The following is a 13599-nucleotide window of genomic DNA, read 5'->3' on the forward strand; positions in this document are numbered from 1 at the left end:
ACTACCTTGCAAACTAAGCTCTGTGTTTTTCAGCCTGTTTCTGAAGAGGACTAATGCAATACAGGTAAGAGCACTGGAGTCACCAAGGGTCAACTTTTCTTTTATAACTGTCAATTTCTGTATGGTCTGCATTTAATTTAAATGGCAAAAACTACCTTTTCTTTTTGGCCACACCACACAGCTTGTAGGATCTTAGTTCTCTGACCAGAAATAGAACCCAGGCCCCTGGCGGTGAAAGCACAGAGGCCTAATCACTAGACCACCAGGGAATTCCCGCAAGCTACCTATTTTTATTTTGTATGTTTTCTGCACAATGTTAAAGTACAGTTAAATTAGATAAAAATTTTGATATAGCATTTTTGGAATATGATTACTTTAATGCTAAGGCATAAAGGAGGACTTCTAATGTTTTGAAATTCTTTGTATTCTATAAAAAGCATAATTTTGCTTCTTTTAAAGTATCTTTCTAATGAAATATACTATATAGATATATAAAAAATGTTAAAGCTCACGATTTTAATGAAAATCATTACTTAATATTTCAGTTTCAATTCTTGGATTAAATTTAAGTCAACAAATGTGTTTCAAGTATTTTCCATATGTTAGGTATTCCCTTAGGAGAACAATATGTTAGGAGAACAATAAATATTTGCTTTCATACTTTGCTTGGCATACAATGTCTGTCAAACATAAAGTTGGGAAAATTTCATGTAGCTAATATTTATTTTTGTTTATTTTGATTTCTTCAGAGTAATAAAACATGCTATCAACATGGCAAATTCTAAAACGGATATCATATCATATGAAAAGGCAACAAAAAGGTTAAAATGACTGGAGGATTCATATTCTAAAGCAAACTATGATTCTTACACAGAAGTCAGCCATATAAATTTGTTTATCTGTGTATAGAAGACTAAACACAGTACGATGAGCTGTTTTTATAGAACAGCAATGTAATAGGACACATTTAATTTTAAGAGGAGCAACAATCTTCTATGTCCATTGGGATGCATCAAATATAGTTAGATTTCTAGTTTACTTTCATAAAGCCTTAATACAAAAAAAAAAATTGCTTCTACAGCTTGCATCATTGTCTAACAAGGAAACATCAGGTTTAAATTTTTGTGTTCGGATTTAGGTTTCCAAAACCATTCCATTGATGTCTTTCAAATATTAATAGGAGGAGTACCAATAAGCAGTACTTCAAGTTTCAAAATACTCCATACTTCCAGGAGAATAGATTTTTTAAAATATGAGAGAACTGGATATATTCCAATCTAGTTTATTTCATGACAGCAATGCTTTTTCTTTCCTAAGATCTAAAGTTGTTTCAAGCAACATCCTTGGAGGAAAAAAAACAGTTTATTATTTTTGTTTTATCAAAGCTGAGTTTCCTCTCGAGAGTCCTGAACCATGGTGTTGCAGATGCTGTTTTTTCGACTGGGTTCACTGTTGGGTAGGTAAGCCAGTGGATCCGGTCGGATTAAGTATCTAATAAAAGAAAACAAAGTAAATGACTGCAGTAGCAACTAAAGGCAAAGCTCATCCACCCTGACACTTTAGATTGTTACTTCAAGTTTATTTGTTTAGTGTTTATGGTTATCAAAACTTGTCTCTATATAATGTTGGTGGAAGAACTTGCTGTTTATTTAGTTTGTAAAATTTTGCAGGGCTTGTATTATTTCTACACCTAATGACATTGTGAAGATGAATATGGATGAATGATGAATCATTATCATTCAGTTACCATCCATCACCACGTTCACTTTATCAAACATTTATGTTTTATTCTAGTATTTTGTTGATCTATTATTCTTTTTTTTCTTTTGAACTTTTTATTTTGTATTGTGGTATAGTCAATTAACAATGTTGTGATAGTTTCAAGTGAAAAACAAAGGGACTCAGTCATACATATACATATATCTATTCTCCCCCAAACCCAGCTGCCACCCAGGCTGTCATATAACATTGAAAAAGAGTTCCATGTGCTATACAATAGGTCCTTGTTGGTTATCCATTTTAAATATATTGATTTATTATTTTTTACTTTGGCTATTTTTCTATCAAGGAGACCTAAATTTTAGCCATGATTATATCATTGGTCTTAGTTTTATCATTCATAACTATTAATAATTTGATCAAATTATTTCTATAGTTTTTTAATTTAAATATTCTATGATTCTAAAAAAATAATGATTTCATAAATGCTATGAAAAACATTATGCATAGATAACATTTTAGATTAATTAACCTAAAATTCAGGTTATGCTATATTAAGCAATTGGACAAAAAATTATCATTAATTCACTCTATTAATAAATAGGTAAACTTTCATCTGCCAAACTCACACATTTCAATGTTAGAATTTGTTTCAAGAAGCATGGTTTACTTCAGACTGCCTAATGATATGAGTGTCTGTTTCTTGAGCTTCTCTAGACTACAAGCTAGGATCTGGGGATATGAAAAGCCACACTCTCTGACACCTGCAGAGGATTTAATTTATGAAGCAGATAAAAGGATGAAAAAGAAATTCTGAACACCACAGAAAGACAAAAAGAAAAGCAGACAATGAGGGAATGTTTTGTTGAGGAGGTTAGATTGAGAAGACAATGGCAACCCACTCCAACACTCTTGCCTGGGAAATCCCATGGATGGAGGAGCCTGGTAGGCTACAGTCCACGGGGTCACAGAGTCAGACACGACTGAGCAACTTCACTTTCACTTTCACGCACTGGAGAAGGAAATGGCAAACCACTCCAGTTTTCTTGTCTGGAGAATCCCAGGGACAGACGAGCCTGGTGGGCTGCCATCTATGGGGTTGCACAGAGTCAAACACGACTGACACGACTTAGCAGCAGTAGCAGCAGCAGGTTGATGTCACCACAGGTAGAAGTGGAGTGGAAATGGGACTGAGAAAAAAGTTCCATCCCAGGGATGACCTTGACATGTTCAGAAAATTAGTTTGACTTCAGAGGACTGGTGAGACCAGGAAAGGACCGGAGATGAATTGACGAAAGAACCTAGAAAGATGCTAATGAAGGACTTTTGGCTTCAGGATAAGTTTCCATTTCTGTTCTAGAGGCAGGGGGAAGCCGTGAGCACTTGGAAGTGAGAGGTGGAAAGTGAATACATGTAACACAGCTCCTAAAATGTCTTGTTCAGATGCAAATGCAATGAGTGTTTCATCACTTTGTAATAATGTTAGGAGTCACACACAAAAATGGAGAAACTAACTTAAAAGTGGGAACTATAATGAAGAGTTGCACTTCTCTTAAAGACCAAAAGGAAGATATTCATAAATATGTCTGAATTAAAGGACTCATTTATGGATATTGGATCATAGATGTTCTCTGCTTTATTGAAAAACGCCAAAGCCTTTGACTGTATGGATCACAACAAACTGTGAAAATTCTTCAAGAGATGGGAATACAAGACCACCTGACCTGTCTTCTGAGAAATCTGTATACAGGTCAAGAAGCAACAGTTAGAAACGGGCATGGAACAACAGACCAGTTCCAAATTGGAAAAGGAGTACATCAAAGCTGCATATTGTCACCCTGCTCATTTAACTTCTATGCAGAATACATCATGTGAAATGCCAGACTGGATGAAGCACAAGCTGGAATCAAGATTGCCAAGAGAAATGTCAACAACCTCAGATATGCAGATGACACCACCCTTATGGCAGAAAGCAAAGAGCAATTAAAAAAAAAAAAAAAACCTCTTGATGAAGGTGAAAGAGGAGAGTGAAAAAGCTGGCTTCAAATTCAGCATTCAAAAAACTAAGATCATGGCATCCAGTCCCATCATTTCATGGCAAATAGATGGGGAAAAAATGGGAACAGTGAGAGACTTTATTTTCTTGGGCTCTCAAATCACTGCAGATGGTGACTGCAGCCATGAAATTAAAAGATGCTTCCTCCTTGGAAGAAAAGCTATGATGAACTTAGTATATTAAAAAGCAAAGACATTACTTTGCCAACAAAGATCTGTATAGTCAAAGCTATGGTTTTTCCAGTAGTCATGTATGGATGTGAGAATTGGAGCATAAAGAAGGCTGAGCATTGAAGAACTGATGCTTTCGAACTGTGATTCTGGACAAGACTCTTGAAAGTCTCTTGGACTTGAAGGGGATCAAACCAGTCAATCCTAGAGAAAATCAGTCCTGAATATTCATTGGAAGGACTGATGCTGAAGCTGAAGCTTCAACACTTTGGCCACCTGTTGCAAAGAACTGATGCATTGGAAAAGACCCTGATAGTGGGAAAGATTGAAGGCAGGAGGAGAAGGGGCTTACAGAGGATGAGATGGTTGGATGGCATCACCAACTCGATGGACATGAGCTTGAGCAAGCTCCAGGAGTTGGTGATGGACAGGAAAGCCTAGCATGTTGCAGTCCACGGGGTCGCAAAGAGTTGGGCAGGACTGAACAACTGAACTGAACAGATGTCCTTTAATGAAAATGAGAAGAGCAATTTAAAGCACTGTAGTCTTTCATTTTCTTCCATCAAATGAAAGTTGAAATTCACGTACTTGGATCTATTGACTGGATTTTGTTATCCATGCGCCTGCTTTACAATTACTGTGAATATCAATAGCATGATAGATCAATGAAGAAAACTAATAGTGCCCATCAAACTTTTTATCACCATATCATCAAGTAATTTATGGTTCTTTGAATCAAATTAATGTTGTGCCTTCAATTAAAATGAACTTTTGAATGCTGTGCTTTAGAAAACCATAAAAAGTTTGGGTGTAATCCATTATCCCCTAAATTCATTGATTTAGCTGCAAAAGTCCCCTTCCATATTATAATGACTACTAAACTTATGAGTCTAATAAAAAATAAATTTCTTGAATGTGCTTTTTGTACATCTTGTCATGATAGCTTTTTTTTTTGCTCGTTATACTAAAATTTAATTATCTCAATGCCAAAAATACAGAGCATGTCAAAGGAGTCTTTTTTTGTTTTTTGTTTTTTTTAAATAGTAGTTAATTTGATGTTTTAGCTTAAAACTAATAGGCAGAAAATCCCATGCCTATTTTTCCTGTATATATTGTAACATCCATATTTTATTTTTGTATTTGAGTTTTTAAAAGTTTCAGGAATTATTTTGAGTTACAAAATCTATTTGCTAGAAGGCTAGGTACATATACTCAAAAGGTTAACATGATCTTACCATTTCATGAAAAATAATCATGGAAAACAATCATATTAGTCTCAAAAAACGTATGACTTGTTATGAAATAAAAATAAGGTACGATCAATTTAAAAATGTGTATATAATTGAAAGATGTTATTTTTCTGAGAAGTTTTTGAAGCACATTCATCTTTTGGACCTAATACTGAGTACTATACCACTCAATAGGCCAACATTCATTCTTCTACTTTTTCTTCTTTAAGTATTTTTTCTTTTAAAAAATAATTCTTTTAAGTTTCATTCATTTAGAAGATGAAAAAATAACTAATTTCTACATAGAACTAGCTTCTTTCCAAAGCTCAGTACTGTATCCCCACAAGCTTTCTAGACATTTCCATTAGCACATTGAACAATGTACCGAAACGCCAGCTCCTCATCTCTCTTTTCTCCTCACCCAGAGACTGCTCCTTTCTGCTTGGAAAAGTGTCTCACCATCCTGACTTGTTTCAGTTAAAGAGTAATTTTTTTTTTTCAACCACATAGATTTTAACTTTTAAAACCATGTGAGAGCCGTTAGTTTCCAATTCCCAGAACAATGAACAAGTCTTACATTTTGCCTCCATAAATTTATTCCATAGGCTTTTGCCTTTACAACCCTCATCTAGATGTTATGACAGAATCTTATCTCCATTCTGCCAATCAATTCCATCACTTCCTAGACAGCTCTTTCAAAAAAAAAAAAAAATGAACCCTTTCAATCCCAGCTGAAATCTCCCAGAAAACTGGTAACATCTACAAGTAGGCTTCTAATTGCTGTCATATTATTAATACCAACTTTAGTTCTAAGACTTCCCTGGTGGCTCAGATGGTAAAGCATCTGTCTACAATGCGGGAGACCCGGGTTCGATCCCTGGGTGGGGAAGATCTCCTGGAGAAGGAAATGGCAACCCACTCCAGTACTCTTGCCTGGAAAATCCCATGGACAGAAGAGCCTGGTAAGCTACAGTCCATTGGGTCGTAAAGAGTCGGACACGACTGAGCGACTTCACTCACTTTAGTTCTAAACCACTTGGCATGGATCCACTTTATGCTCTGCATCACAGAATGCCCTCACATCTCCTAGTCCCTGGCCTCATTGCTTATTTTCCAGGTTATAGACACACATACATCCTGTGGACCTAACCCCCACGAATTCTTTTGAATGTTTGGCATTGGTTTTCTGTCACTAATACAATCTGGAGTTAACTACCTTGTGTAAGCAGGCCTTGGTCTAGGAAAACCTTAGAGCCCTGGATCTCAGGGGCAGATTCTCATAAGGAATTTCTCTTCTAGGCTTACATCAACAGCTGTCAAAATGCCTTTCTAAATCTTTGCTACTTTCTTGCTCATATATCCAAGCGCTCTTATCACCTAGAAGATTGAGTATAAAGTCTTCATTTTCTAATCTAAGGTCCTTCCAAAGTCAGGTTTAATATGTTTCCAATATTGCCAAGAACTAACTCATCTGAAAAGACCCTGATGCTGGGAAAGATTGAAGGTGGGAAGAGAAGGGGATGACAGTGGATGAGATGGTTGGATGGCATCACTGACTCAACGGACATGAGTTTGAGAAGGCTCCAGGAGTTGGTGATGGGCAGGGAGGCCTGGAGTGCTGCAGTCCATGGGGTCGCAAAGAGTTGGACACAACTGAGTGATTGAACTGAACTGAATATCATGTTTAACTAGTTATTAACAATGCAAATGCTAACAATACAAAGCTTTTACTCTGGTCACACTAGGCTCTGTAGTATTGCTTGCTGGCACACATTATGCAATGCCCAGGTACTGCATTTTCTCAAGCCATCTCCCTGTTCTGGAATATTCTCTCCTCTCTGCCTGCACAAATCCTATCTACCCTAAGAGTCTAGTTCAAGTCCTCCATCTTTGTAATCAGAGTAACTGACAATAATGCCTTCTTTCCTGAGTTTAGAAAAACACTATCTCATTTAATCCAAGCTTAAGTCATGTGACAAAGTCATGCTATATAGACCACACTTTTAGAGCAGCACTTTAACACTTTTATGAACATGCATAATACAAATTATGACCATAGATCCTTTCCTAATACAGATTTTGACCAATTTTACCTTGGCTTTGAGAAAGTCTAAGGGATTTAGAATTAGCTAGTGTGGCATATTTGGGGTTTTCCTTTGAACTTCTTTCTTCTTTTTATCCCACAGATTTTCTATCATTTGTCCAAACGTATATCTGTTCAATATATTGAAAACAAAATTCAAGCTGTCTTCTATACCTCTACCATCCTGTGATGCTTTTGTATAGTATGACACACAGCAATACACAATGCAGTGCACAAAATGCATTTGTTTATTGAACACCAAAATTAGACTTAAATTTTCTAAGTATTTATATCACAAGAAAAATATGGGGCTATTATGGGGAAATAAAAACATAAAAATAAATAAATTTGTGGTTTTCTGAAAATACAGGCCTTATGTGAGATACATCAACTTACACAACATCATTTAGCTCCAGTCTGGTGTCTGGAGATGGGTTTATCAGGATGTAGGAGAGGGTATTTTGATGATCATTCATTTCATCTAGAAGATAAATAAATGCCAAGTTAGTTATACCACTTACAGAAAATTATGGGAATTATTGCAGAGCATCTTACCTTCAACCACATAGCTGTCAATAATAACTTGCTATAGTTTTGCCCACAGAATGACTGTTCATATAACTGACTATTTTCAAATTACTGCCACTGGAAATATCTGACAGGTACTCATTTTTTGTTACAATAGATGTTAAAAAATGAAGTATCTAATTCTGTTCACAACAACCACAGTTATAAGCTACCTGTAAGCTATTACGCTAATACTTTTCGTAAGTCTAAAAAAGTATTTCTATTACAGAAACGGCTAGACAGGATGTTTACTTGATTTGCTATGCTTTAATAATTATAAAAAATTTCGGCTATAGATGGCCATCCCAGACAGGAATATTCATATGCAAAATACTGTGAAAAAAATTATCTAATGACATTGTGTTTTAAAAAACACAACAGATATGTACCTATATAGCATGAAAACCCTAAGTACATTTGACTTCCTTACATAATATATCTGATATAAACATGGTAGTATTCTGGAAGAATGCAGAGTCCAGTGGATCAGATGAGATTTAACTGTAGTTTCAAGGGAAGTGTACCACTGTATCATTTGCTTTTTCTCTAAAACAATACATATTCCAAAAATTAAACAGCTGTGCCCTTTAAGTTTTGTCAATTCACTCTGAAGACATCATCAGACTTCAAGTTTGGACAGTTGACTTGGCATTGGAAAGGAAAAGAAAATAGCTTTGGGACTGAGGTTTGTTAGTTTCCAAGGCTACGAGAAGGTATAAATACAGAGGCTCGCAGACACATACTCAATAAATATTAATCCTCCCAAGGGTAAAGTTTTTAAGCTGGAAGAGCACTGTTTCAAAACCTGCTCTAGAGCCATAGTCCTCTCTAGCTACTTCAGTTAAGATAAGCTTGGCTCCTGAAAGTGGTACTAAATTTTCCAGTTTGATCCAAAAATCTAAAACTATATTTCATACCAACAGAGATACATCAACATGAAAACAACTGCATAAAATTAAAGATCATTTTTAGGCCAATATAGATGATTCTAATAATTTTCTACACTGGAAAATATGTATTATGTTCATAAAATAGTATCTACTGCAATATGCTTCTAACTAGAAACCTGTCACTGGGCTGTGAAAGATAGTATTTTCAGTCATGATCTTTCAAGTTGATATGCAGATGTGACATTTTTAAGCCTATAAATAAAACTCCTTATCTTACAAGGAGCAGTATAACTGAAGCAAGCAGTATAACTGAAGCCTCCAGTAAGTTTGCCAGTAAAATTATTATAATCATAAAATTATCAAATTAATATTCAAATAAAGGCATATATTCAGTTGCATAACCCCAGGGCAGACACAAGGAATTGTATCCTTCCATGGGGATAAGGTTGCCAAGCAAAATAGAGAATGCCCTGTGAAATCTGAAATTCAGACTAAAATTAACAAGTTTAAGCATATTTATATATCAAAATATTGAATGTAACATGCTTATATTAAAAATCATTTGTTGTTTATCTGAAATTCAAATTTAACTAGTTATCCTATATTTCTTTTTGCTAAATCTGCCAATCATACTAGGGGGTATGTGGTTACGGCTAATTCAAAAAGCTGGAACTTGGAATTCCAATGAGTATATAACAAGCTTACTCTGAATAAGGTGTGATTTCACCTCAAAGCATATTGTACTGGCAGGAGATTATCATAATCCTTTTTTTATACAGAAAGCAATTTTGACATATGCATTCTTTTTGAAAAATTTCTCCTTTGTATGAATTTCCACATAGGCTGAACAAAATAACAGCAGTTAATAGTGCATCCTGGAGACTGAAGCATGATGCCCTGAAACGTAACAGGTCATTAGAAAATCTCCACCTCATTTGGCTCTCAACTACCCTCTGGTTGATAACGTGAAAAAGTAAAATAAATACATTTCTGCACAAGTTCCAAAAAGTTTTGGAAAGACCTTATTTATTTATTTTCATTTTAATAGTTGAATATACAACTTTAAGAGCTTCCCAAGTGGTTCAGCGGTAAGGAACCCGTCTGTCCAAGCAGAAGACAGTTGGGAAGATCCCCTAGAGGAGGAAATGGCAATCCACTCCAGTATTCTTGCCTGGGAAATCCCATAGACAGAGGAGCCTGGCGGGCTACAGTCCAGTCCATGGGGTCTCAAAGAGTCAGACACGACTTAGCAACTGAGCATGCATACTACTTTAAGCTTAAAGGTAGTTCACCTGAAGTAATATCTGAAATTGAAGAAAAATGTACTGAACATATTATCTGATTTAAAAATAAGTATGGTTTTCAATTTTGCTACTATCCTCTAGCACCCCCGAATGACTTACAGGAGACATTTTTATCATTAGTTGATGATCATAATTTATCACATGATTTTTGTTATTTTGTTCTCCAGTTTGGTCATTTAATAATGTTAACTAGGCGTGATTGTGCTTCCCTGGTGGCTGGGATGGTAAAGAATCTGCCTGCAATGCAGGAAACTTGGGTTCAGTCCCTGGGTTGGGAAAATCCCCCAGAGAAGGGAATGACTACCCACTCCAGTATTCTTGCCTGCAGAATTCCATGGACAGAGGAGCCTGGCAGGCAAAAGTGCATGGGGTCTCAAAGAGACATTACTGAGTGACTTTCACTTTCAGGTATGATTGATTAGTCACAAATAATCCTAAATCTGGAGACAGTAATGAACAAGACAGGCCAAGTCTACAGATTTACCTACAACAAGTTAGCTGTAAACTTTCTATATTATTTTAAGCATATTATTTTAGTTATTTTAGGATATTCATTAATATTCTGTTGAAATTCACTAATTCTAAATGCACATGCAATGAGTTTTGACACATGCATAGCATAGTGCAACCTCTACCATAATTATGACATAGAATATTTCTATAATGACACAAAGTTCCCTCCTGACCTTTTGCAGTTAATTCCTTCCTCTCATGCCCAGTTCTTAGAATCACTGATTTCTTCCAGAAACATTCACTCAGCCAGGATCTTACAGTGTGCTTCTGTAAGGCTTTTTTTCCCCTTTGTGAAAACTTTTTGTTGAGTATCCAAGCTGTTGCATGGATCTACTTTAATATTAATGCAGTCATTCAAGTTTTCTTTAGAATTATGATTACATAAAATATAATTATATGCTTTTATTTTTAATCTATTTCTTTCTTTACATTTTAAGTGTTTCTTTTACACAACATAAAGCTGGGTATCGCTTCTTTTAATCTCATCTGATGACTTCTGCCTCTTAATTGAAATGTTTAATCCACTTATATGTAATATAATTATTAATATTAATATTAATATTGTTACTGTCCCGTCCAATTCTTTGATACCCTTTGGACTGCAGCATGACAGGTTTCCCTGGTATCAAGTATCAATATAGTAGGATTTAAATCTACCATCTTGCAGTTGTATTTCACTTGTTCCAAATGTTCTTTGCACCTCTTTCTTTTTTCTCTGCCTTCTTTGGATTAATTGAGGTTTTACACAGTTCTTATAATCATTCCATTTTATTTGCAATATTGGTTATTAGTTATCTCTTTGGGTTTTTTTTGTAACTTTTCTAGGTCATTGGTTGGCAATTGTTTTTTAAAGAACCAAATAGTTAATATTTCAGACTTTTCAGGTTATAGGAGCTCTGCTGTACTTATTAACCTTTTTCAACTAGAAAGTGGAAGCAGCCATAGAAAATGCGAAAATCAGTAAGAATGATTGCTTTTAATTTTTCCAAAAACTAGCATGCTACCATTTGCTCTCCCTTGCTCTAGGGTTAAAATATACAGCTTTAATTTTTCAGTGTCTGCTCTTAAATAGCACATCACTTTGCATGTAATTTAACAAACTTGCGTGCGTGCTAAGTTCACCTCAGTCATGTCTGACTCTTTGCAACCCTATGAACTGTGCCTTCAAGCTCCTCTGTTCATGTGATTCTCCATGCAAGTGTACTAGAGTGAGTTGCCATGCGCTCCTCCCAACCAGGGACTGAACCCATGTCTCTTATGTCTCCTGCATCAGCACGCAGGTTCTTTACCAATAGCACCAACTGGGAAGCCCTTAACAAACTTACAATATTCTATTTATTCCTTAATTACTTATTATTGCCATACTTTTTTGCTTCTATATATGTGTTATAAACCTTACAATGTTTGTCATAAATAGTAAATTATTTTTGAACAAAATTTTTAAAATAGAAATGTATCTTTTACCATATGCTTACTTATTTTGTTTTGATTTTACCATATGCTTACTTATTTTTTTTAGTTCCACCTGGCATTATTTTTCTTCTATCTTAATAATTTCTTGTAACAATTCTTTCATACTGCAGAGCTGTTGTTGACAAATTTTGTCAGCTTTTGTTTTTTAAACCTGTCCTTATTTCCTTTTAGTTTAGAAAGGTATTTTTAATATGTATAGTGTATTGAAAGAAAGTGAAGTCGCTCAGTCACGTCTGACTCTTTGCGACCCCATGATTGTAGCCTACCACGCTTCTCCGTCCATGGGATTTTCCAGGCAAGAGTACTGGAGTGGGTTGCCATTTCCTTCTCCAGGGGATCTTCCTGACCCAGGGATCGAAGCTGGGTATCCTACATTGCAGGCAGACGCTTTTACTGTATGAGCCACCAGGGAAGATAGTGTATTAGGCAGAATATTTTTTTCAGTACTCTAAACAAGTTTCTCAGTTGTGATTTGGTTTGAGAAGTTTCTGACATGAAGGTCCCTACTATCCTTATATTTATCTCTTCCTCATGAAATGTCCTTTAACTTCTGCTCTTTTTTAGGTATTTTATCATTGACTTCCAGCAATTTTTTTTTTATGTTGTGTCTTGGCATTATTTTATTTGTTATATTTATATTGCTTGAGCTTCACTGAGCTTCTGAGATCTTGAATAGAGTTCCCACCAAATTTGGACAAAAAATGTTGATCATTATTTCTTCAAATATTCATTCTCTTCCTCCTGTTACTCCAATTATGAAATTATTCAATGTTATCCCACAAGTAGCTAGCACCACTTTTTCAAGGCTTTTACTTTTTCTTTTCTTCTCTATTCTTCATTTTGAATAATCTATTGCTATGGCTTTATGTTCATTGATGTTTTTATTCTGCAGTAGCTATTTTTATGTAAATCCCACACAATATACATTTTACTTGGAAAAATGTGTATTTTCCAAGTAAAATATGGAGAAGTAAAGTATTACAAATTCTAACCTATATGAGCTTCATGTCTTTAATTTTTCTCCTTATCATTCTGTTTTCTTCTACCATTTTGAACATATAGATCATATTGTATTGTAATAACTACCTTAATATTCATATTTTCTGTTTCTGTTGATTGATTTTTTTTTCCACTGGTACTGGTCATATTTTCTTTTTTGAAGTCCATTTACATGACTTCCAGCCTGTAAAAGCCCTAAATCATTTGTTAACCTTTTCTCAGGTAACAAAGTTATATGCTGACTTTTTCCAATAACTGTACACTTGGTTTATGTTTTTCCTAGTTATTTAAATTGAGGCTATAAACAGCCATCATAATTGGAAACTTCTTGTTGTTTCAATGCATTTAGAAAGCTCATTTTTGCTCTCATTGACTATTTATACAAACTCATAATAAAATGTTGAACTCATAAAATGTTGAAAGTAAAATGTTCATTCAACTAATTAAATTTTTTCTCAATGACAAAAATATTTTATTTTATTCAAATGTCCACATTTTTCTTAGACATATGCAAAAACACAATATTTGATTTCCAGGTGTAAAGATAAAATACATGTATTATTAAGTGCAATTAAGTTAATGGTAGAGTTAAATTA

General features: G+C 34.9%; 1 protein-coding gene across 3 annotated transcripts in view; it reads right to left on the bottom strand.

Annotated features, from left to right (window-relative positions):
* Positions 1-720: 720 nt before the first annotated feature.
* Positions 721-13599, bottom strand: part of LOC145507225 (potassium channel subfamily T member 2) — a 406914-nt gene continuing 394035 nt past the window's right edge. For 2 of the 3 annotated variants that reach the window (XM_081493298.1, XM_081493297.1), the window contains 2 exons: positions 7654-7738; positions 721-1491 (listed from right to left, as the gene is read on the bottom strand). In XM_081493298.1, the coding sequence (XP_081349424.1) occupies positions 1380-1491; positions 7654-7738 (197 nt within the window). In that variant the 3' untranslated portion in view covers positions 721-1379. The remainder of the gene's footprint in view (positions 1492-7653; positions 7739-13599) is intronic. The other variant, XM_081493299.1, reaches the window with a different exon arrangement.

Source organism: Giraffa tippelskirchi, chromosome 5 (genome assembly GCF_054371585.1).
Source record: "Giraffa tippelskirchi isolate mGirTip1 chromosome 5, T2T-mGirTip1v1.2.pri, whole genome shotgun sequence".
NCBI lineage: Eukaryota > Metazoa > Chordata > Mammalia > Artiodactyla > Giraffidae > Giraffa > Giraffa tippelskirchi.